Source organism: Gracilinanus agilis, chromosome 5 (assembly GCF_016433145.1).
Source record: "Gracilinanus agilis isolate LMUSP501 chromosome 5, AgileGrace, whole genome shotgun sequence".
Classification (NCBI taxonomy): Eukaryota; Metazoa; Chordata; class Mammalia; order Didelphimorphia; family Didelphidae; genus Gracilinanus; species Gracilinanus agilis.
The window spans coordinates 215573514-215598930 of record NC_058134.1 but is presented as its reverse complement, the minus strand read 5'-3'; the positions used below and the strand labels follow the sequence as shown (position 1 = coordinate 215598930).

Here is a 25417-nt window from a genome sequence, read left to right as displayed (position 1 = left end):
CTCTAGCCACCTGACACACCAAAGAGTTGAAGCCTCATACAGGTGGGGCTTCTGGGAAGGTGTCAAAGCCAATTCTGAATCCCAGAGCCAGTTTTAAGATCCCAAATCAGCTTCTCATCCTCTTTTTGACATACTCCCTCAAGTGGTCTCATTTTTAATACTCATGGCCCAAACTTCTCATCCTAGAACTTTTTTCCCCCAGGGGCAAATAAGAATCTGCTTATGTACTGGGATTGTACACCCCCCCCCCAAAGCTGGGTGATCATCCCTCTGGATTGTTCCCCAGTGATCTGCTCTCAAATGAGTTGCTTTGCCCTGTTTTTTTTAATCCTAAGCATTAGTAACTGGAAAGCTGTAAAAATACCGAACATTTTCAAAAGTCTGATGCATGAGCTGAGGCTTTCTCCAATAGAACCAGCCACATCCAATTTAATCTAAGCCTTTTAAAAAGCTGACCTACTTATATCAGATTAAGGGGTGAAACCTTTGTGATTTAGTCTTCATTGACCTTCCAACTTCATGTTAGGTAAAAAAAATTATACTGGTTCTGACTTCCCACTACCTAGACTCCAGCCTGAGGCCTAGACATTTAACCCCATTCCAAACAAGTCATAGATTGGAAAATAATTTCAATTTATTGAAAATCCACCAGCTCTGTATTAGTCTGGAAACATTACGCAGCTTCTTCCTTAGCCACACGGTCCTTTTTGAGTGGTCCCTGTAAGGAAAGCACCATTTTCAGTTAGCACCCAATTTTGCCAGAATCCAAATCAAACTACTCAAGAGATACCAGCACCCTTGGGTCCTTGAAAAGAGCCAGATGACACTGGCATAGCACAGGGGTGGAATAGGACTCACCATGAAAGCTTTCTTCTCCTCCACGGTCTGGAAGCGACCATGGCCAAATTTGGAGGTGGTATCAATAAACTTCAAGTCAATCTTCTCCAGGGCACGACGCTTGGTCTGTACCAGCAGAGACTATAGAGCAAAAGATAGTTTTCAACATCTTGCATTTTAAGCCATTAAAAAACACCAGAAGCTAACTCACAAATGGACCCACTAAAGCAGTTTGGAGTTAGATCCCAGACATTTTTAAGCTGCTTGACCCATGGGCAATTTCATTACTCACTTGCAAAATGAAGATAGTAAGTTAAGAGCAGCTGCATTGCAGGATTATTACTGGAAGCCTAGCATAGTGCCTGATACCCAAAAGGACCTTAATATATGTTCCCTTCTCCATTCTACTGTTAAGGGTTGGTCATCTTGTTCATTTCAGGTCCAAGGGAAAGATGCTTCAGTTAGTTGTCCTCTAGGAATTATCCCCCCACATAATAGGAAACCCAAAATGCTCACCTTTCTCAGGGTGAGGACACGCTTCTTGGTCCCAACAACACAACCTTTGAGCATGATAAAGTCATTGGTCACTTCACCATAGTGGACAAAGCCTCCCTGGAAAGAAACAGCTAGTGAGATGAGCTCAAGGCTGGAGAATTCTCTCTTCCTTTCCTGAGGCCCTAAACATTGTCATTTGTAGTAGGCCAGGAAGCCACCCATACCCCCATCCCCATTCTAGCTCTGGGTCAGGTCATATCTCAACTTACCAGAGGGTTGATGCTCTTGTCAGACAGGTCATAATCAGTTGATGCGTTGTTTTTTATCAGCTTGCCATCCTTGATCTGGTAGCCCTGACCAATCTTATAGATCTGTAAACAAGGTACAGGGGACATCAGTAAATGGGGAGAGGATATGCCACAGCACCAGGGTTAGGGTTCATGCTAGTGCAGAGCAGGGAAAGCTGGCTGAGGTCACCAGTCAAGCCTGGGGAAAACATGCTGCTGAACACAAAGCTCCCTGATGGCACACACCAAGGCCTCACCTTTTTGTTGATCTCAGTGCGGTGATGGTAGCCCTTCTGACCGGCTCGAGCCACAGAGAAGGCAACACGGGCAGGATGCCAAGCTCCAATACAGGCCACTTTACGCAGGCCTCTGTGAGTCTTTCGGGGCAGCTTCTTTGTATGCCAGCGGCTGGTGACACCTACAAAAAAAAAGGATCCTGGTAGTATCATACTCTTTCCCTGCCCCATCCCCAACCCCAAATGACAATAGGGCTGTTCTCAGAAGGAAGGCAGCAAGGAATATCTCCTCATCAGGCTCGGGCGCTGTGCCCAGCGCTTATTCCATGACTTCATCACTGAACGAGGCGGGTGGCCCAGGAGCAGACAGAAAGCCTTGTCCCCAACTCCACCTCCTGCAGGTCTGGAGAATAGCTCACCTTTGTAACCCTTGCCCTTGGTCACACCAATGACATCAATCATCTCATCTTGTCCAAATACGGTGGACACAGGCACCTGCTGTTCCAGCTTTTCACGGGCCCAGTCCAGTTTCTCAGATACACTGCCACCGTTCACCTGGATCTCCATCAGGTGAGACTTCTTTTGTCTCAAAGGGAGCAAGCGCATCTGCAGGGGAGAGGAATTCCATTTTTACAATGTGGCCAACCATGTAAGCTCAACCTTGGCTCAAAATCAAAATGGAAGACTCTCAAAAAAAAAGTACAAACTAGAAAGGAAACTTGATTCTGAAATACAAAATATTTTAAGTTCGAGAGCCTTCCCTCCCAAAGCCCCCACAGGAGACAAAAGTGTTTAAGTACTTTCTGTTACAATGACAAGCTCTAAGGTAGCCTCCTCCATACCCAAAAGGCCTGGCACAGCACATACTGCCCAAATGCTTAGCAACTGACTCCCAATTACAAGTATAAAATCATGAAGCCTGGGCCTCAAAGGACCTTTCACTAACCAACTATAGGATACTGGGAGTGTGGTTTTTGATTCTCTGGGAGTCCTGTAATTAGTTACCAGATTCTTAAGTTTTATGACCAAAATCAGGCCACTACTACAAACACCTTCAGTTTATCCAGTTCCACTTTGCTCCTCATATTTGGCCCCAGCCTCAGATTGTTGGTACTGCAAAGAACCCAAAACTCTTCTAGACCCAGATTTATTCCTGTGGCTATAACTACTGAGTTGCATCTTCAAGACCTAAAAACACTAAATAGCACACAGAATCTTTGATACATCAGATGGTAGAGGGAAGGAAATGCCATCATGTTTGAAATACTCATAGCTAGGAACCTGGGTTGCAGCACCCTCTGCTGGCCAAGGATACCCATTCCTTGGAAGCCCAGGTAAAGGATTAGCAGACACTCCAAGGGAGGGATGGGCTGGTGGGCATTGATGAGGATTTCTGGGCCATAGCTTGTTCCTCTAAGAGGTAGAGTCCCAACCCACCACTCACCTGGGTGTGAGCAATGACTCGGATGACCTGGCAGTATTTCTTCATGCTATTGAAGTCTTTCTCCAGTTGCTTCTTGCCATCATCATCCTGCCATTTCTTGCAGTACTTGGTGAAAGCCTTCTTCTTGGACTTATGCCTTCAGAAGCAGAGCAGCAGTTGGGGAGAGGGAGTGGGGGGCAGCCCTTCATCAGCTCTACTCAGGAGAGTGGAGTGAGCGGAGGGAGCTATGCCCTCCCTGGCTGTGGCTCATTGCTGGCTTCCAAGGATCTTTTTCCACCAACAAGAGGAGCCCAGAGCTCATCGGCAGAGCCGAGCGGAGCTGCCACAAGTTGATCCAAGTTAAATGCCTGTAGTTGCTCATGTCAGAGGCACATGATACATCCAGTGCTCACTGACTTGAAACACACCAGGCCCCATCCAAAGGCCCTCCCCAACAAGCAGTTTGATTCCCTTCCCCAGTAATAAATGGCCTGAATATTAGGAAATCAGTCATTTCTGGGTCTTTGGGAGTAGACAATTATTGGCCCGAGGAGGGGAAATGACCATTAAATTAGTGCACTTCCTAGCCCCAGCCCCAAGGTGGGGGAAGCCTGGCCACTACCAACAGAAGAATTATAAATTATAAATATAGTAATTATAAACTCCTAGGTTAGCTCATTCATTACAGTTAACCAACCAGAACTTGCTACCTGCCCCCATCCAGTTAGTATGTCCCTCTTTAAAGGGATCTCCTTATGGACCTGATACTATCTGTAAGGATTTCTGATCCCAAAGGGAAAGTTACCAACCCTTCTCAGAAGCAAGGGGGCCCTCTTTAAAGAGAAATCAATTGGTGCCTTCACTTACCAGTTCTTATAGAATCGTCTCTTACACTCATCACTGATGTGCTCAGCAAAGATGGTCTTGAAGCTACGGAGGCCTCTGGGGGTTTGTACGTAGCCTACAATACCCACAATGACCATGGGGGGTGTCTCTACGATGGTGACAGCCTCAACAACTTCCTTCTTGTTCACCTCTGGAAAAGGCAGAGTGCAAAGACATTTGAGAAAAAGTTTGAACTGTTGCGGCATGAGTTTCATATGCCTTATAACCATCTTTAACTTTTGAGCCCAGAGGAATGTGCTTCATATGACAAAAACCCAATCACAACTCAGCCTCAGTTTAACTAAAACTAGTGCTAGTGTTAAAGTTCAAAGCTAAGTGTCCCAACAATTTTTGGGGGGCAAGGAGGCTCCTTCCAACATTCCAACTGGAATCATAAATACCAGGTCAGACAAATCCCCAAAAAGTAGTCAAGCCAGGGTTCTATGATTTTGTTCCCTTTCATTTTATTTATACTTGAGGGACCCATTTCTTTGTCTAATCACTGACATCAGTTACTAACAAATGACTCTTCCTTTGTAATGTTTCATTGCTCAACACACTTGGATCCTGTGTTGTTCCATTTTTCCTACAGATAAACCCTCCTAACATGTGTAATCTGAGGACCTATTTCAAGTTAGTGTGAAATAAAAATCCCCTGATACTTGAGGGCCAGGGCAGAAATAAATTATATGCATCTACTTCATTTACGTACTTGAGCCAGGTCTGTCCACCTCTCGAACTATGTGGGTCATGCCTGCCTTATAGCCCAGAAAGGCTGTCAGGTGGATAGGCTTGCTGGGATCATCTTTAGGGAAGCTCTTCACCTTTCCCCGGTGCCTGCTGCTTCGCTTTCGAGGCAAGAAGCCCAGAGACCCATGCCTGGGAGCAGAGAACTTCCGGTGAGACTGCAAGAAAAGTGGCAATAAAATAAGAACGTGAAGTGAACCTCCGTCCTTCAGCAGAACACCACGGGGAGGGAGACAGTTAAACTAAGATTTGGCCTTAGCTAATAGACTTAAGACAAGCACTAATGTATGGGACAGATTCTTTACAGTCAGATTCTAGCAAATGTTGCTGACGTTAAATAAAGACATTTTAAGGGAGAGTGCATATGGAAAGGCTTTTAAAGGCCAAAGGATACTTTTCTTAAAGGAGAAAAAGCACATAATTCCTTGCCCAGAGGAGTAGAGAAACAGGGAGCACAAGAGCACATCTGGAAAAGGGAACCTATCACCTGCTCAGATATAGTGATCAGAAAAGCTTAACCCACTCCCCTCACTTTAGTTCTAAGTTAAAACGCCAGGCCCATGATTTTGGGGAATGAGTCTCCAAGCACAAACTTCCAGTTTGTCCTTAATCCAAAGTTTTTCCATTTTAGTCAAAGATCAAAGTGATTTCCAAGAGGGTTCCTGCAGCGTAGAGCACATAGTATTTGCTCTCCAAGGTGTTATGGATGATACAATCCATAGGCAGGTCAAGGAACAAGTTAAGATACTTCAGGGAGAAAGCCTTGGGGGCTGTGCCGTTTTTTACCCATTTCCCTACAGGCCGCCATTTAATCCAACAGGGCTACCATCAGAACATGACGTTCAGCACGTGTTTTCTCTGTCCGCCCGTCATAGATTTCATCACATGTAGCCAACTTTTCTAGTTAACAGGGACCAAGGCAGAAATCTGGCAAATAGGGATTCTCAGTGGCGTTCCTTTCAGCTTATTAAAAGCCTAATTATTACGAATCCCGAATCCACCACCCCCCACGACAAAACAGGATAGATGGGCCCTGAAGCTGTGCTTCAGGTCACCCCATGCTCTTAAAGGGTTGGTTTTTTTATTCCTTACAGGAACGAGGAAAACAAGAGAACACAGCCAAAAACAATAAGCAAGAGTTCTATTTCCTGAGGGCCTCAGATGCGACTCTCGACTCTGCCTCCACTGAGGCGGGCTAGGCCTAGACGTGCCCCCAAACCTACCCTCACGCCCCGAAATCTAACATTTGCTCCCTCCTTTGAAAACCCTCACTTAAATGCTGAAAAATAGGCCCGTTGGAGCCCACGAGGGCCAACCGGCTGCGGAGGCGCCTCATTCCCACAGGCTCTGCGGCGGCGCATGCGCTCTGGGGCAGTCCAGCGGCCTAGGCCAGCAGAGGTACGGGGAAAGCCACCATGGTATAGTAGATGGAGAGCGAGCCTAGAAAAGACGCTGGCGTAAGGGGCTACGGGACCTCCGCTCCCCGCCGGCTGGGCCCAGACACTGACTGAGCCAGGATGCCTGTGATGAAGGTAGATGAAACATTCTCCCTTCCCCTCCATGCCCCAGGAAATGCTGCCGAAACAGAACTCACCATGATGCTAACGCCTCCGAGGCGAGCTGGAAGAGAGCGGCCAAAAAAGGGCCCGCTGTATAAAAGGCCTCTCGAGGCCCCACCCCTTCCGGTGTGCGAGCGCGCGCTCCCGCGGGCCACGCATGCCCTAGCGCATGCTCTCTCTGGCTTGAAGCGTGACGTCACGTGCGAAAGCACGCCGGAAAGACGGAAGGGTTGAGGCTGCGGAAGAAAAGCGTGACCCAAAGGAGAAAAGTCTACGAAAACCTGCGCTGGCCAAATTTGGTTTTGCGCGTTTTGGGGTGAGATGGCGTGGACCAAACTCTTTATTTTCAATGCTGCAAACAAACGCTTATTACAGCAGCATCTACTGTATATATGAAGAGCTTTGGCCCGTGTCAGTTGGAACATGAATCAGACGCCCTTTTTGAGGATCAAAGGAAAGCTTTATTTCAAAAGCTGAAGGACTAGTCCAGGGAGGGTCTAGCGTCTAACAGAAAGATTTGGGAGAGCTTTTAATGAAGCTGTCCTGAAACAGAAAGATAGGATGCATTGTGATCAGCCCCCTTTACGTACTCCACAGACTAGGTGCCAAAAAACAGGGGGGCACAACTGCAGTGATGGCTCTGCCTCCTCTTCCCCCTCCCTACATGCAAGGTCTTAATCTGCTGACAGAGCACCCCTGAACAGGGCCCCTTGGTAAGGAACAAAACAACAAGTACAGGATAAGCAGGTTCCAGGAAGTGAACTTTGATGTTTTGCTAGAAACCAGTTTCTGGGAATTGTTTTTCACTGAGCTATCCCGCATATCTCAGCTTGTGGTTTTTGCCTTTATATACTCTGGCTTGCCTAATAAAGATGGTCACTATGCACTCCATATAGTGTCCATTGTTTTCCTTGTCCTTTCTCTCCTTCGTTACCCCAGGTGGTCGCTGCAGGATTAGCTACCCTCGCAGTTAGGAGACCGCANTTCGTTACCCCAGGTGGTCGCTGCAGGATTAGCTACCCTCGCAGTTAGGAGACCGCACACAACCAGAAAAATTGGATGCAATTGCCCCTTTCTACATGCTGTGATGGCTGCCAGGCATGAAGAAAACAGTCATATCACATGCACCCAGCATTTAAGCCTTCTCCAACCCTTCCATCCCCACCCCGCCTTTTTTTTTTTTAACCCTTACCTTCCTTCTTAGAATCAATACTGTGTATCAGTTCCAAGGCAGAAGAACAGTAAAGGGCTAGGCATTGGGGGTTAGGTGACTTGCCCAGGATCATTCAACCAGTAAGTGTTAGGAGGCTAGATTTCAGCCCAGAACCACTCCTCTGGAAGGCCTGGCACTCAATCCATTGAGCCACCCAGCTGCCCCATCCAACCCCTTTTATTTGTGGTGACTTGCCTCATAATAATTTCCCCATTCTTCCTGTGTTTATCTGTTTGCCCCATTAGACTAAGATCCTTGAGGGCAGGGGCTGTCTTTTTCCTCGTTTTGTATCCGTGTTGCTTAACATGGTGCTTTATGATACCCAGTAAGTACTTAAGTAATATTTATTGATCAACTAACTTATTTATTTATCGATTGGGAGATGGCTTGATTTTTTTGTACAATTGATTTAGTTCCTTGTATATTTGAGTGATTAGACCTTTATCTGAGTTTTTTGTTATAAAGATTTTTTCCCAATTTGTTGTTTTCCTTCTAATTTTGGTAGCATTGGTTTTGTCTGTACAAAACCTTTTTAGTTTAATGTAGTCAAAATTATTTATTTTACATTTTGTGATTTTTTCTAACTCTTGCTTGGTTTTAAAATCTTTCCCTTCCCATAGATCTGACAAGCATACTATTCCGTGCTCACCCAATTTGCCTATAGTTTCCTTCTTTATATTCAAGTCACTCACCCATTTAGCAAAGTTGTACGATACAAAATAAATGCACATAAATCATCAGCATTTCTATATATTTCCAACATATCACAGCAAGAAGAGTTAGAAAGAGAAATTCCATTTAAAATCACCCTTGACAATATAAAATATTTAGGAATCTATCTGCCAAGACAAACACAGGAATTATACGAACACAACTACGAAACCCTTTCCACCCAATTAAAACTAGATCTAAACAATTGGAAAAACATTGATTGCTCATGGGTAGGATGAGCTAACATAATAAAAATGACCATTCTACCCAAATTAATTAATTCATTTAGTGCTATATCTATCAAACTACCAAAAAACTTTTTTACTGAATTAGAAAAAACTATAGCAAAGTTCATTTGGAAGAACAAAAGACCAAGAATATCAAGGGGAATAATGGAAAAAATATGAAGGAAGGTGGCCTAGCAGTACCAGATCTTAAACTGTACTATAAAGCAGTAGTCATCAAAATAATATGGTACTGGCGAAGAGACAGAAAGGAGGATCAGTGGAATAGACTAGGGGTAAACAACATTGGCAAGACAGTTTTTGATAAACCTAAAGAGCCCAGCTTTTGGGACAAAAACCCACTATTTGACAAAAACTGCTGGGAAAATTGGAAAATAATATGGGAGAGATTGGGCCTTGTAAGAGGGAGATCAACATCTCACATCCTATACCAAGATAAACTAACTGATTTAAAGGAAAGTCTTGGCTCTGATTCTGACATAAAAAATAGTTTGAAATAGTTGGGCAATAGTTTGAAATTTTGTGTGTTCTGTCCCAAAATTCATATGGCACTACTGTTCTTACCTGGGGTCTGGTATATATTAGGTGCCTAATAAATGTTGACTGAGCTCCATTTGATGAAGTGAAGAAACTGAGGCTAAGAGCAGTTCAGTGACTTGTCAAAGTCAGAGCTGCTATTCAAGCATTTATTAAGTACCTACTGTATGCCAGACACTGGGCTAAGTAAAAACGCCAAAATACAATTGGTCTTGTTTTCAAGGAGCTTCCCTTCTAGTAAGGGAGACAAACAGTTATAGACATACAATTGCCCCCAAGGTAAATTGGAGGTACTCTCTGTTGGAAAGCACTAGGAGTAGAGAGAGATGGTGGAAGGCAATTTCCAAGTATCTGGAAATTGTTAGGACCTCATCTGAACATTCCTAGTCTCATCACTGCTTTTTGCTGTCTGAGTAAGCAAGGAGCCCCAATAGTAGGTACTGAGATTCTGTGTGCCACAGAAGGGGTCATGAGAAATTAGAGCCATTCCAATTCCATAGGAAGATCTGGAGATGGGCCTTTAGGGCATCTGGTCTAGCCTTCTGGAGGGTGACAGTGTATTATTCTTATCAACCCTCCTTTACATCTTGTCAATCCTGTGTATATTCCAATGTGACTGATGAGGAAAGTGAAGCAAACAGAGGTTTAGTCTTGGGCCTGAAAACCACATCACCTAGACTGAAAGTATTTAAGGGAGCAGATAAGAGAGAATTCTAACCCAGTGCCCTTCTCTCTGAGAATAGCAGAATGTCCTTCAACCCAAACTTCTAGCTTCCCCTCCTGATAGGAATTAAAGTTGATCTTGGAAAAGGATGGAGACAGAAGAGGCTAGAAATATCCTTCCTTCCTTCCTTCCTTCCTTCCTTCCTTCCTTCCTTCCTTCCTTCCCTCTTTCTTTCTGTCTTAGTAACAACTAGAAGACAGAAAGGCCAGGACTAGGTAGTGGGGATTAAGTAACTTGAACCCAAGACTTCCCAACCCCCAGACTTGGTACTCAATCCACTGGGCCACTTAGCTGCCGTTTCTTCCTCTTTCCAAATTACAAAATGACACCCCTATTCTTCATCTGGGGGACAGGCCTTTGTTATATATATGATAATTTTTTCATAATCCAATGATAACAAGTAGAGTTTGGGGTTCTTAACCCTCTTCCCAAGGTGCCTATGGCCTTGAATTGGAAAGAAATATTATCTTTATTTTCACTAGACTTTGATTTCCTTTCTTTATAATATGTGCTTTATTCTATTAATCTAAAAACATGAAGCCCATAGGCTTCACTAGACTGCCAAGGTGGTCCATGACAGAAAGAAAAAAAAAAGGTTAAGGATTCTCTTTGAAGTATAGCTATATCCATTTTTTTGTTGCTGTTAAGTTGTTTTTCAGTCAGATTCTTACTAATCCCATTTGGAGTTTTCTCAACAAAGATGCTGGAGGGGTTTGCCATTTTCTTCTCTAGCTCATTTTATAAATGAGAAAACTGAGGCAAACAGGGTTAATAAGGGAGTTGCCCAGTGTTACACTGTTAGTGTTTGAAGCTGGATTTGATCTCAGGTCATCCCTGATGCTATGCCTAGTGTTGGATGCACTGTGCCACCTTGTCTCCATTTTACTAAGATGAAGAAACTGAGTCTCAGAAGATGTGACTATGTGATTGGCAAGGGCAGCAGATAGGCCCAGATTTCCAGCTCTGTACTTTCCCTATGACCATATCACCTCCAAGTCAGCAGAGGCAGTCTGTGCACTTGAATTTATCTGTCCCATGATCTCATAGTTAAGAGGAACCTGAGAGACCAGTCTATCTACTTCTTCTGCCCATGCTGTGGTGAGCATTGGGAGTCACGGAGCTTCCATTTTGTCTGCTCACCTCTCAGGGTGAATGTGAGGCTAAATGAATCTAATCCTTTGGCTCTGAAGAAACCTCCTAATGAACCTCCTTATTTATACTTTCTCTCTCTCTCTCTCTCTGTCTCTCTCTCTGTCTCTCTCTCTGTCTCTGTCTCTCTCTCTCTCTGCCTCTCTCTCTGTCTCTCTCTGTCTCTCTCTCTCTGTCTCTCTCTCTGTCTCTCTCTCTGCCTCTCTCTCTGCCTCTCTCTCTGTCTCTCTGTCTCTCTCTGTCTCTCTCTGTCTCTCTCTCTCTCTCTGTCTCTCTCTCTCTGTCTGTCTCTCTCTGTCTCTCTCTCTGTCTGTCTCTCTCTCTCTCTGTGTCTGTCTGTCTGTCTGTCTGTCTGTCTGTCTGTCTGTCTGTCTCTCTCTCTCTCTCTCTCTCTCTCTCTCCCCACAACCTGCCCTTCCTGATTCAGAGAGTGAAAGCATAGTAGGACTTCTGAGTTATAAGGGCAACAGGAGCTGTGTGACCCTGGGCAAGTCCCTTTTCTCATTGCTTAACCTTTACTGCTTTTCTGCCTTAGAACCAAAGCATAGTATGGACTCTAAGATGGAAGTAAGAATATATTTTAAAAAAGACACAAGAGAGAAAATACTACCCTCTGTGTTCATCTCAAATCTGTCAGAGACAATTTCTTAACATGTAAGCATTTCTCCTTAGAGAGAGATCCGGTTGGGCGCAGGTCCCTCTCCTGTGAATTGGAATTTTATCTGGCTCAAGCCCTCACCACCTACATTTTAAAGTAATCAAGATACCACTACTGGGTTTGCACCCCAAAGAGATAAAAAAAATGTACAAAAATATTTATAGCTGTACTTTTTGTGGTGGCAAAAAATTAGGAAATGAGGGGGTGTCCATCAATTGGGGAATGGCTGAACAAATTGTGGAATATGAATGTGATGGAATACTATTATGCTATAAGGAATAATGAATTGGAGTATTTCCAAATTATAAATATGAAAAATGATAAAGGCTGCTATAAATATATAAATTAGTATTTTAATTAAAGCCATGTTGATAGATAAAATCATTAGACCACGCGCTTGTAAGCATTCAAAACTGCCGCCTCCATACTGCCTCCTAGCCAAGCCCTACTCGCCAAAGAAGAGACCACTCCCTCCTAACCCACGAGATTTAAGCACTCCCCTGCGTCCAAGACGTCGGAAACGGAAACCAGTTGGACCATGTTGGATCACGGGAAATGTAGTTTTGATACATTTCCCAAATTACTTTTTACAATTCCCCGTGAGGTCCGGCAAAAAAAAAGGTTAGTCCTTTTTTCTTCGCTGGACCTGTAAAAATAGACAACTTCTAAATTTTTCAGGAATTTTGGGGATAAAAGAAATAGATGAACAAATGGTTAAAATTAGACGCATTGACAAAAAACCAATTTGGGGGGCTGTCCCCCACTGGCACAACAGTGTACAATTTAAAACAATACATACAACTCAATTTCAACTCCCCATAGTTCAATCAACTGCACCCCAAAGTTCAAAGTTTGGTCTTCATGGTACAGTGAAGGCTTTTCAGACATCTTCATGGTGTCTTCACCAAAACAAGTTCGTTGTCTGGATTTTGGGGAGATGGCAAGATCCTTATCCTGAAATTATTCTCAAAAGAATTTAAACTTTACATTATAGATTACAAAACATACATTTTCTTCTAAGATTTTATATAATTCCCCGTGAAATTACTCCTAAAAGAGTTAAATAAGTATACATATATTTTTACATTATCGAATTTTAAAAAACTGAACAGATATCCCCGTGAGGTAATTCTTAAACACACCTTTTTTCTAAAAAAAAAAAGGGTATCTCAGGTCAGCTAAGGATGGCAAAATACAAAGAATAAAATTCAAGAAAAAAGAAGAAAACATTAACTTGTAAATGTAAAATGTGCAAAAATCTAGGGAAAATAAACTTAGACCTTTGAATGAAGGTCTAATTAAAGTGAATTCCGCAGTGTGCAATTACCCATCCAGGCCAGGACTAAAGGAAATGTCTCTCTCTGATCTGACTTATCATCAGCTTTTTAGGGAAGTGAGCCAAATAAATAACCAATCTTAGGTGCTTTCTAGGAATCTAAGTCGAGGGGACCCACGTCCTCTAAAGTTTTAGAAAAGACTGGGACTCCAGGACTCAAACCCAATTTCAAGCCCTAATGTATTGGCATAGAACTGCTATTATGCAGATCTTGGTCAGTCAAGTCTCTGACCATGTGCTTTCTTTAGCACTATTAATGGCTTTCATATTCCCTTCTGGAATCAAAGAGGCATTTAAATCACAGTCCTATAGGCTCAGGTATTTGCTGTAGAATCAGAAAAAGGATAAATAATGATTATATATGTACTTTCAGTACAAGATGAGAAAAAAGGAAAATCAATTGCTCATTAGAAAAATGTTTTAAAAATCAAAAATATATATATAGCTTAGAACTAGAAGGGTTGTTACCCCAAAATGAGGTTTTCTGTGAGAGAAAGTGGGTTTTACAAAATAGCAGATTCACAATGCACATTCAGATAGAGTACCATTATTTCCAATAGCACATTTTAAAACAATAAACAGTGATGTTTAAAATCATATACTTGTTACAACTTTAACCCTTGGCAAATGCTGTTATTGCTTCCATAGAAAAATGTGATATTTAAAAAAGAAACCTTCTGGTATAATCATCCTCAGATAAGAATATACAGGAGCTCCTTGGCTTCCTGTTTTAAAAAAAATCCTGGATAGGAATGCTTCTACCCATTCAAGGCAATAATATCTCTTATAATAAAATATATAAAAGCTTTATCCTTTAAGACAACAATTCTTAAGGATTTAAAGTAAAAGTTAAAAAATATCTCTTGTAAAATTACAAGGTAATATTCAAAGCATGGAAAACTTTCAAGGTTCTTTTGCAATTACCAAGACAGAATAAATTTTAAAGACATGTGCTCTATAAGATGTTCATAGGTGATACATATAACCGCATTGTTTTTGATACAGTAAGCTTTAAGTAAATTAGGAAATATAATAACATCATAAGCAGAAACTTCATTAGCGTAAAATGATTCAGTGCAATAGGAAAATCAACGAAATAAGCAGGATTAATTAACAAAACACTAATTAGCAAAATACAGTAAGATACAGTCTTTTTAAAACAGAAATAAAGCTCATTCAGTTCCGAGGTTTTAAAAGTTCACCCCTGGTTTCAATTTAAGGTTCTTTTGATTGAGTTCTGCTGAGTTTAAGGGTTTTTTTTTTTTTTTTTTTAATCACCAGTCTTTGCTATCAGTTCAAAGTTCTGAGCAGGTATGGGGTGAATAGGCTTCCCCTAAGTTCAGTTTTTTAATCACAAGCAAGTCTCAATAGGCCATTCGGCCAATAGGTCCACGTGGTGTCGTCCACATGGCTCGGGGTTAGTGGAGAAAAGCTCAGGAAAACTACCCACGTGTAGAGTCTGTGTGGGTTGTTGCCTAATTAGGTCTTTAGAGAAACACGTGGAAGGCTAGAAATAGGGAGAAAGGGGAATATACCCAAATGGTTTGCGTCAGAGCTGAAGCAGTCTCTGGAGGTCTCGATCTCAGCAAAGGCGGCAGGTCTGGGTTCCTTCCCGGAAATCTCAGGTTCTGGAGCTCGGGGTTGAAGGCTGGAAGTGGTCAGGATCAGCAGCAGCAGCATCGGGGATCACAGGGACTGGAACGCTGGCAGCAGCAGTAGCAGCACATTGGCTGGGCTCCGGCATTTTAGTTTAAAGCCAAAAGCCCGAATCGGCTGGCCTGACCTCCCTCCCAAGGTGGCTTGGGCTGGACTGGCCGGCTGAGTCCCACTGGAGGCAAAAACGTGCTCTTGCATTTAGCAAAAGCATGGCAAGGAAAGTCACTTTCCTTTTTTAAAAAAGTGCTCAAAAGAGCTGAGCCAGATGGCCAAAAAGCAGGCATGGCTATCGTTAGGCTATCTGGAAGATTCGCTTCTGAGACTCTGGGTCCCAGAGCCGCATGGCTTTTTCCTCTTAGGCTATCTAGAAAATTGAGAGTTCGAATTTCGACCTTCGTGGTCGCCAAATTATAAATATTAAAAATGATAAAGGCTGCTATAAATATATAAATTAGTATTTTAATTAAAGCCATGTTGATAGATAAAATCATTAGACCACGCGCTTGTAAGCATTCAAAACTGCCGCCTCCATACTGCCTCCTAGCCAAGCCCTACTCGCCAAAGAAGAGACCACTCCCTCCTAACCCACGAGATTTAAGCGCTCCCCTGCGTCCAAGACGTCGGAAACGGAAACCAGTTGGACCATGTTGGATCACGGGAAATGTAGTTTTGATACATTTCCCAAATTACTTTTTACAATATGACCTGATACAGAGTGAAATGAGCAGAACCAGGAGAACATTGTGGAATGATCAAATGTAATAGATTTTGCTACTAATAGCAATGCAATGTTCTAGGACCGTCCTGAGGAACTTATGAGAAAGAATGCTATCCACATCCAGAACTGTGGGGATAGAAATGCAGAAGAAAAACATAGGACTTATCATGTGTTCTATGGGTATATATTTGGGGGTTTTGGTTTTAAAAGATCAATTTATGATGAAAATGAATAATATGGAAATAGGGCCTGAGTGATATTACCTGTGTAACCCAGTGGAATTGCCTGTCAGCTCTGGGATTGGGGAAGGAAGAGGGAAGGGAGAGAATGTGAATCATACAACTGTGGGAAAATATTCTAAATCCATAAATTTAAAAAATACCAAAAAAAAAGTAATTAAGAAACAAGTCCCCAGCAAAGCAGAGCAGAAATGGAGACAATAGCACCAGAGCGTGGGATTGGCTCTAACAGAATAATGCTTATATTAAAGTTTGGCCAATAGCCTGGGAATAGTGGAGACCCCATCCCCAACCCTTGCCATCCCCCAGAGGAGCATCTCCATGTACAGAGAGGACATCCGCAGACAGAGCTTCTACAGGAGACGTCCCAATGCCCTCCCTCACCAAGACCTGAATGCCATCTGATAATGGCTCCTCACTGGACACTGCCAGGGCCTTATTCATGGAAATGGTCAATGGGAGGGGGAGGCTTCACCACCTGCTCTGCTGCTGCTCCCCAAGGATCGCAGGCCTGTGCCATCGGACTTGCAGCTGAAACCTCCTCAGTGTGACGTCCCCTCCTCCCCCAAATAAAACAGGGGCTCCCAGAGACCACGGACTCTCTCTGTTTGTCTCCCCAGAGCTTTACATGGTCCTTGGCACACAGTGAGCACTTGTCTACCCCCATCCCCCAATCTCTAGGCCCCTATCCTATTCTGAAAGCAGTTTCTAACCCTGCCAAGCCCTGGGAATTTCTGCCTTGACTTGCAGCTTCTTTATTTCTTTAAACCCTTCCCTTCCATCTTGAAATGAATCAATGCTGTGTATTGGCTCCAAGGCAGAAGAGTGGTAAGGGCTAGGCAATAGGGGTGAGTGACTTACCCAGGGTCACACAGCTTGGAAGTGACCGAGGTCAGATTTCAGCCTAGGACCTCCTGTCTCTAGACAGGCTCTCAGTCCACTGAACCACCCAGTTGCCCCTGACCAGCAGTTTCTAACTCCCCCCAAGAAGACCTTCACATACCTCAGCAGTTTCTAACCACCCCTATTTCTGGCCAGAGATAATTACAAGGACACCTCTGCAATATTCCTTTCCTACAGATGGACTCTTCTCTGTGTCTCAGCTAACACTCCCCCCATCCCTTTGGTTTCCCACAGCGGTTTTCTATAATAATCTCCTTTCTCCTCTCTGGCCCCTGCCTCCCTGCTTTTAAAGGCCATGTGCTTTCCTGAATTGCCATTGCTTGACCCTAAATAGATGCCTCTATTTATTGTTGGTCAGTTGTTTAAATCAAGACTGACTCTTCAAGACCTCATTTGGGATTTTCTTAGAAGAGATACAGGAATGGTTTGCCATTTCCATCTCCAGTTCAATTTACAGATAAGGCAAGTGAGGCAAACAGGATGAAGTGACTTGCCCAGGGTCACTCCTCAAGGAAGTGTCTGAGGTCAGACTTGAATTCAGGAATGTGAGACTTCCTGATTCCAAACCCAGTATTCTCTCCACTGTACCACCTAATAGCCTTCTCACTTTACTTACTGATCCCCTACTTCGGTGATGGGCAAACTTCTTAAAGAGGGGACCAAAGGAAAGAAAATGCTCATCTGTCAGTCTGTTTCTAAGGCAACTCTTTCCAAGTTTCATTGTACTACTCCTTGTATTCCTCAGATTAGGAATAATGTCATGGGGCCAGATAGAACATTTCAGTGGGCCACATTTGGGCCTCGGGCTGTAGTTTGCCCATCACTGGCCTAGTTGGTCTGACAACAGTTTGTATAGGTTGACACATTTAAATACTTCATTCATAGATGATAGCTGGGAGAAATATTTCCCCCAAACACATTTTTCTTTCTCTATTTCTTTCTCTTTCTTTTTTCATATTATTTTTATATTATTTTCCTTTTCAGTTTCAAATTCTCTCTCTTTCTCTCTCTACCTAAAAGCTACCTTTCTTGATTGGATTCAATAAGAAGACATTGCCTTGGTCTGATCACCTTAGTCTGATCACCTTAAACAAAACAGACCCTGATGGGAAGCCTGATTATGGCTTTGATTCAAGTGAGACTAAGAACTATAGATGGGAGCATGGTCAGAATAGTCTTTCTTTCTTTCTTTTTTTAACCCTTACTTTATGTCTTACAATTAGTATTATGCATTGGTTCCAAGGTAAAAGAGCCATAAAGGCTAGGCAATGGGGGTTAAGTGACTTGCCTAGGATCACACAGCTAGGAAGCATTGGAGGTCAAATTTGAACCTGGGACCTCCTGTCTTTAGGCCTGGCTCTCAATCCTCTGAACTACTTAGCTACCCCCTAGAATATAATTTCTTTTCTTTTCAATTAATTAATTAAAAAATGATATTTTTCCATGGTTCCATGACTCATGTTCTTTCCCTCCCCCCTTCCAGAGCTGAGAAGCAATAGAATATTATTTTTTTATATGTTGTACCACAATGAAGGCCTTCATCTGAACTGATCTGGTCCTGACCTTTTCAGTATTCTGGGGAATCTGGTGAAATTGCTGGAGCCCTTCTTAAAACCATGTTTTTAAACGTATCCAATAAAATCCACAGAAATCACCAATTATGTTGACATACAAAACACTCAAGCAAACAAACCAGGTCATAGACCCCGGCTTAAGAATCCTTCTTCCCGACTGAAACGGGCAGAGCCGAGGAAACGTCGTTCACAGTAATAGCACTATTGTGGAATGACCCAATCAAAACAGACTTCATCCAGGACAATTCTGAGGCACTTGACAAAGAATACTCTCTATCCCCCTCCAGAGAAAGAACTGTTGGAGTCCCATTGCAAATGGGAGCAGGTGACTTAGCACTTGTTTATGTGGGTTCATGTTTTGGGGTTTGGGTTTTATAAAATTATTCCCTTACAAAAATGAATACTATGGAAAAAATCAAATAAAATATATGGAAACTAACAACCCAGTGGAATTGTGCATTGGCTACGGGGAGGGGAGGAGTTGGGAGAGAGGGAAAGAACATGAAATATGTAACTATGGGAAAATATTCAAAATAAAAAATAAAATGAAATGAAATATGTGGGGAAAAAAAAAGAATCTCCCCGCCTCAGAGCTCTAGGCTTCCACAAGAGATGTGGAATCCCAGATGTGCTCTGGGGCCTTGCCCAAGGTGACATAGCTTATCGCTGCGAAGGGTGGCCCACGCGGGCGCCTCACAGGAGACAGGCATCTGGTGGACACTCCCACTCTGGGTAATAATGCCTCCTCGCTCAGGGTGACATCATTCCCAGGACTCTTGTGCTGTCAGCAAGGATTGGGAAATCTCTGATTTGGTGAGCTGCTTGGCCAGATGAGGGAGGGCCATGAGTAGGTGGCCACAGCCCAGCCTGGAGCCTGCTAGAGAGCCACGAGTGGGGCGCACGGAGGCCGGGCGCCCCGGCTCCCCCTCCAGCAGCCAAGATGCCCGAGGGAGCCTGGGCCTCAGCACGTGGCAGCTGCCCGCTTTCTTGGCTATCCTGGTCTACTGCCTGTCCCGGGCCCTGTGGGTGAGGCTCTACACCCCTCTGCTGGGCCTGTCCGTGGCCCTGGCAGACCTGGCTTCCCACGCCCTGTCCATCTCCGTGGTGTGGTTCTACATTCTGGGGCGAGGCAGTCTCCAGGCGGCAGGGGCGCTGACTCTCATCTTGGCCCGGAAGTTCTGCGGGGAGGTGGTGGTGCCCGCGTTCCAGGCCGCGCGGCAGCCCTGGCTCGAGATGAAGGCCTGGTCCCTGACCTTCTCCTGGGTCTTCCTCCGCTGGGCCTGGGGCTGGGCCTGGAGCCTGCAGAGAGACCTGAGCCGGCAGGCGGGCACGGCCCTGTGCTCTTGGGCCAAGAGGGCTTACGGCGGCCTGGTCAGGCTCTGCCGAGCAAAGGGCAAGGCCTGGGAAGTGGTCCTAAGCAGCGTCCTCCGCCACCTCTTTTCCACCTTGCTGCTGAGCTGCCTAAACGGGTTCTGGGACGTGCTCTTTCAGTGGGTCGTGGCCATCGGGGACAGGTGCCAGCGGCTCCTGGACCGGACCCGGCGCCGGTGGGGCCGCCGCTCCGCCGGGTCCTCCCTGGAGGCCTGCATCACCGGCCTCGCCAGCGGCAGCCTCCCCCTGAGCCGGCGCTTCCCGGGGCCTGACCCCTCCACCCTCAGCTGGCTCTCCCCAGACTCGGTCAGCCTCAGCTTCCTGGTGCTACAAAGGAACCCAGAAGAGGGAGGCCAGGACTGCCGCTGGGCAGGCAGCTCCCTGGGGCCTCTCCACACCAGGTTTCAAAGCAGGCCCACCCTCTCCTCATCAGCGCAGTCCCTGGTTCTGCAAGTGAAGACCGCCTGCGTCCTTGTCATCCTACTCTATATCTATGGGGTAGCCCTCTTTATTCAAATCATAAAATAAAGTGACTCCTTCTGAGGCGGCTCAAAGCATCCTTGTGGCCTCCTGAATGTCCTTCTCTGCTCCATTCCTACCCTGGTTTGCCCCGATTCCCTCTGTGGGACGTAACCTTCCCTCTCAGACTCGCCATCCCTTTCCTTGCCTCTTCCCAGTGCAGCTAGCGTGATGATGTCGATCAGGCTTTGTCACTCGTCCCCTGATAGAGCCGACTCTGAAGGCTTCTTGGGGAGAGGCTCATGGGGGGGAGGAGAGGAAGACCCACGCCTGGGTGCCACCGAGATGAATGACTGCCACAGGAAGGGGCGCAGCACAGCCTTTAGAGGCATGAGGCTTGGGTCCGAATCCCAGCTCTGCCTCTGTTCACCTGTATGACCTTCACCGAGATAATCCCCCTCCCTCGGATGACTTGATTTCCTCATCTGTAAAATGAAAAGACTGTTGAAGGTCGTCCAGCCCTCTATCTATGAGGCTGTGATCTTTGTTTCACGCCACTTTCCCTTCAGTTTCTCCATCTGTAAAATGAGGGGTGTGTGTGTGTGAGGCAGGCTTGGATTAGATGTCTTCTGAGGTCCCTTTCCACACTAGATCCATAAGCCTATGACTTGAGGTAAGTCATATCACCCTGATGATAGTCAGTGCCTTCATCTGGAAAATGGCTCTGAAGATGCTTGTTCTCTCTCCCTCCCAAGGCTATTATGAGACTCGAAAAGAGCAGAAGCTTAAGGTGTGGTCTGAAATTTGTATTCCCTTCCTTCAGTTCCCAGCACCCAGCTCTACCTTTGTAGACTTTCTTTTATCTTTCTTTTTTTTTTTTTTAACCCTTACCTTCTGTCTTAGAATTGATATTATACATCAATGCTAAGGCAGAAGAGTGGTAAAATGTAGACAATGGGGTTAAGTGACTTGCCCAGGGTCACACAGTGAGGAGATATCTGAGGTCAGATTTGTCTGTCTTCAGACCTGGCTTCTTTGAGCCACCTAGTAGCCCCATGTAGATTCTTTTAAAAAATGTTTTTTTGGGGGGCAGCTGGGTAGCTCAGTGGATTGAGAGCCAGGCCTAGAGACGGGAGGTCCTGGGTTCAAATACAGCCTCAGACACTTCCCAGCTGTGTGACCCTGGGCAAGTCACTTGATCCCCATTGCCTACCCTTACCACTCTTTTGCCTCAGAACTTATACACAGTATTGACTCCAAGACGGAAGGTAAGGGTTTAAAAAAAAGTTTTTTGGGGGGGAGCAGCTGGGTAGCTCAGTGGATTGAGAGTTAGGCCCAGAGACAGGAGGTTCTGGGTTCAAATGTGACTTCAGAGACTTCCTAGCTGTGTGACCCTGGTCAAGTCACTTAACCTCCACTGCCTAGCCCTTACCTCTCTTCTGCCTTAGAACCAACCAATACACAGAATTGATTCTAAGATAGTGAGGGTTTAAAAGTTTGTTTTTTTTCCGGATTACACATCAGTACAATTTTTAATCATCATTTTCTGATATTTTGCTCTCTCCCACCCTTCCCCTTTCCCCAAGACAGCAGATAATATGAGATAGATTGTACATATGTTATAATACAATGCCCACATTTCCGTGTTCATCATGTTGTGTAGGCTCTTAATACATGTTGAATGTATGCATAACTGAATGAATGAATGGATGGATTGATGAATGAATAAATGTATATATAAATGATAAGTGAATGAATGAATGAATGAATAGCAGGATGAGTTTGTGGGGGACCTGGGAATCAAACTTGGGCCCCATGACTTAGCTGGCCAGCTCTTTCCAGGTTATAGGTGCCCTGTGGTCTTTCCCATCTTATTGCCATTCAAATCCATCTTCTCCATAGACATCTCTTCATCTGGAGAATTCTAAACATCCAGGGATCATTGCATTCACTCTAGGGGTTGGTCCTCCTGAGTCATGACAATTCAGACTAATGAATTATCACAATGAGAATAAGAGCTACTCTTTTTTAAATTAAATTTCATTATTATTTTTTAAACCCTGCCCTTCTGTCTTAGAATCAATCCTGTGTATTGATTTCAAGGCAGAAGAGCAGTAAGGGCTGGGCAATGGGGGTTAAGTGACTTGTCCAGGGTCACCCAGCTAGGAAGTGTCTGAGGTCAGATTTGAACCCAGGACCTCCATTCCTAGGCTTGGCTCTCAATCCATTGAGCCACCCAGCTGCTTCCTTAATTTTATTTTTTGATTTTTCCCCCCCATGATTACATGATTCTAAATGGCTCACTTCCTTCTTCCCTCCCCACTCCAGGAATTGACAAGCAATTCCACTGGATTATACGTGTATTATCACTCACATCCATCAATAAGTGCACCTTAAGAGGAGTTGACATTTGTGGTCATATCTGAGGCTCACAACCCTCTCCAGAGGTTTGGTATTATAAGTATCGCTTTCCTCATTTGACAGATGGGGAAACCAAGGCTCTGGGTAGTGAAATTACTTGCCTAGGGCCATACAGCTAGGAAGAGGCAGGAGGTTCAAATAGGCTTCCCAGTCTGATGCTCATTCCTCTCCACCATTGTGTCTCTAGAATTGGGTGCATGAGCTGGTTAAACATCAAAATCACACGTAGAGTGACCGGGTTATCAGACATGGAAGCTGCTTCTAGTCCCTGCCATCCTTCATTGCTTGGGTTCTGGGCCCCATCGTGGACTCTCCCTAGAGAAGGGTGTCAGCAGTGGCCATGGCATCCCTTCTGGGCAACAGGGCTGAGAAGGCACAGGATTCACAAACCTTGGCATCATGGCGCCATCCATGCTGCACCAACAGCTAGCCAAGGGCTCTTAACTTGGAGCCTTTCTGCCACTGCCCTTTCCCTAAATCAAGCCGAGGTGCCTGACTGCCTCGAGAGGATCCTTGGCGATCCCTGACCACAAGGCTCCCCGATATCAGGATCATCCCATGTTTCAAGGACTCAGGGACTCCTCGGAGCGTGGGAGTGAAGGGGAGCTTGTCCCAAGGCTGAGTCCAGGAAGAGCGAGATAGCTGAAAAGCAAGTGTCAGGACACTGGAGGTTTTGTCAAGTCCTGGGCCCCACACTTCAATGTAGGCAAGTCCAGAAGAGGGGATGTGCAAGGGATAAATGGCCCTCCAACTTTCACAGAAAACAGTCTATCATTGCTTAGAAGGCTACTTTGGGAGGAGTAGGGACTTCGGATCCGACTCACTAATAGCAAACATTATAAAACGCTAAGGGTTGCCAAAAGCTTATTTGGATCCTCACAATCATTTGGGGAGTTAAGTACTGCTACTACTCCCATTTTATAGAGGAGGAAACTGAGACAGAGAGCAGCAACATGACCTGACAAGGGTTCCACAGCTAGGAGTTGTCTGAGGCAAGATTTGAATTCAAGTTTTTCCTCATTCCATCTGGTGCTCCACCCACTGGGTCTGATTCCTCGGTTCCTCAAGCAGTGGAAGACAGGATAGGTTCAGAGAGGCAGCAAGGCACAGAGGGGAAAGCTTGGGCCTTGGAAAGGAGACCTGGGTTCAAATCCCAGCTCCAACAGTGCCTTTCTGTAGGACCCAGATAAAGTTACTTAACCTGCCTGTGTTGGTTTTTCTCATTCATCTATATTTATATATTTCTTTTGCCTTTTTCTCCTTAGAATCTGAGCTCAATTTAGAATCTAAAGCTCAATTTTTTTTTGGGGGGGGTCATGTACTCCTTTGGTAGTCTGATGAACCCTATGGATCTCTTTTTCAGAATAACAATTTTAAATGTATCAATAAAATATCTTTAAAATTACAGGAGACACAACTACAAAACACTTTCCATACAGTTAAAACTTGATCTAAACAATTGGAAAAACATTAATTGTTCATGGGTAGGATGAGCTAACATTATAAAAATGACCATCCTACCCAAATTAATTTGCTTATTCAGTGCCATACCTATGAAACTATGGAGAAACTTTTTTATTGAATTAGAAAAATTTTTAACAAAGTTCATTTGGAAGAACAAAAGATCAAGATTATCAAGTGAAATAATTTTTAAAAATATGAAGGAAGTTGGCCTAGCAGCACCAGATCTTAAACTGTACTATAAAGCAATGGTTATCAAAATAGTATGGTACTGGCTAAGAGACAGAAGGGAGGCTCAGTGGAATGGACTTGGGTTAAGTGACCTCAGCAAGATAGTGTATGAAGATCACAGCAGAAACTGATTATTATTATTGAAATAATTCTCAAAATATATATTTAAACCCTCACGTTCCAAATTAATATCTATTCTAAAAAAGAAGAGTAGCAACGGCTAGACAATTGGGATTAAGTGACTTGTCCTGAGTCACACAGGTGGGAATATCATGGGTCATATTTGAATCCAGGACCTCCTATTTCCAGGTCTGGTCCTTTATCTCTCTTAACTAGATGCCCCTAGACATTAATTATTGCCCCTGTTAAAAGGAACTTGTGATCTCTTCCAATTCCTTATTTTTTGGATGGGAAAATGGAGGTGCCCAAGAATTTCCCTTGACTTGTTTTTTTGTTTGTTTGTTTTTGTTTTTTCCCCCTTGACTTGATGAATGTGCCACAACAAGTTTGTGTCAGAACCCGACCCAGTGGCCACTGGAATACAGAGAGTTCACATTGGCATCATACATGCTTTCCTCAGGACACCAGAGTGAGGAAGTAATACCAGTATAATCATTTTTGTTTTACTGATAAGGAAACTGAGTCACAGAGGTGCCAAATAGCAGTAGCAGGGCTTGTAGATATCTTCTGACTCTGCCCACTCTTCTTTCCACCACCCCAACCTTCCTAGTTGAGCCATAGCTCTACCCTGCTGCCCACTGGGCATCTGTACCCCATCTCTGGGACCTGAGCTCTGATAGGTGTGACTTCCCACAGTATTACCCAATTACTTTATTTCCCTGCTAGAGAGTACAAGATCTAGATTCTCCCTCCCACTTCATAGGTGTGGTGAATTCCCCCATAAGAATGTAACCTTGAGGCTTCTCTTGGTCCATCCAGCTCTTAGCTTAGTGTCTGATACATAGTAGGCCCTTCAGAAGAGTTTTGGCTTTTTTGTTGTTCAGTCATCCCACCCAACTCTTCCTGACCCCGTTGGAGCTTTTCCTGGCAGAGATCCCTAAGAAGTTTGCCATTTCCTTCTCTAGCTTATTTGACAGATGAGGAAACACAGGCAAACAAAATAAGGTGACTCACTCTGGGTCACACAGCTAGTTAGTGTCTTTATCCTTAAGAAAAAATAGACTAGCATCCTAGGTTTATCTGGGACCTCATTCTAATATGACTTGGGGGGGGGATCTCACTAAATAGAGAATCCCACTAAGTAGGGGGAATCTCAGCAACTGGAAAGGAATGAGAAGCCCATCCATTTCCCCCTTCAGTTGCCTCTCCTGGGTTCTCCCAG

At 44.4% G+C, this 25417-nt stretch overlaps 1 protein-coding gene and 3 non-coding genes across 4 annotated transcripts; all 4 read right to left on the bottom strand.

The window, feature by feature from the left end:
* Positions 1-612: 612 nt before the first annotated feature.
* RPL3 (ribosomal protein L3) lies at positions 613-6530 on the bottom strand. Its single transcript, XM_044677950.1, has 10 exons — positions 6505-6530; positions 4876-5068; positions 4146-4314; positions 3300-3435; positions 2275-2461; positions 1877-2037; positions 1602-1703; positions 1354-1449; positions 859-978; positions 613-718 (listed from the first exon to the last, which is right to left on the bottom strand). Exons 1-10 carry the CDS (start codon positions 6505-6507, stop codon positions 674-676), a joined length of 1212 nt encoding a protein of 403 aa, XP_044533885.1. The 5' UTR covers positions 6508-6530; the 3' UTR covers positions 613-673.
* On the bottom strand, positions 2110-2202 carry LOC123250815. The gene has a single exon (XR_006506450.1). It is a non-coding gene; the product is annotated as a small nucleolar RNA U83B (small nucleolar RNA).
* On the bottom strand, positions 3436-3493 carry LOC123250826. The gene has a single exon (XR_006506458.1). It is a non-coding gene; the product is annotated as a small nucleolar RNA U82P (small nucleolar RNA).
* On the bottom strand, positions 5734-5800 carry LOC123250802. Its single transcript, XR_006506438.1, has one exon. It is a non-coding gene; the product is annotated as a small nucleolar RNA SNORD43 (small nucleolar RNA).
* Positions 6531-25417: the final 18887 nt, after the last annotated feature.

Coding starts and splice junctions, on each gene's coding strand:
- RPL3 (XM_044677950.1), bottom strand. Junction 2,038..2,274: donor CAAGGGCAAGGGTTACAAAG/GTGAGCTATTCT, acceptor TTTTTTTTGTAG/GTGTCACCAGCCGCTGGCAT. Junction 719..858: donor AGGAGAAGAAAGCTTTCATG/GTGAGTCCTATT, acceptor CTTTCCTTACAG/GGACCACTCAAAAAGGACCG.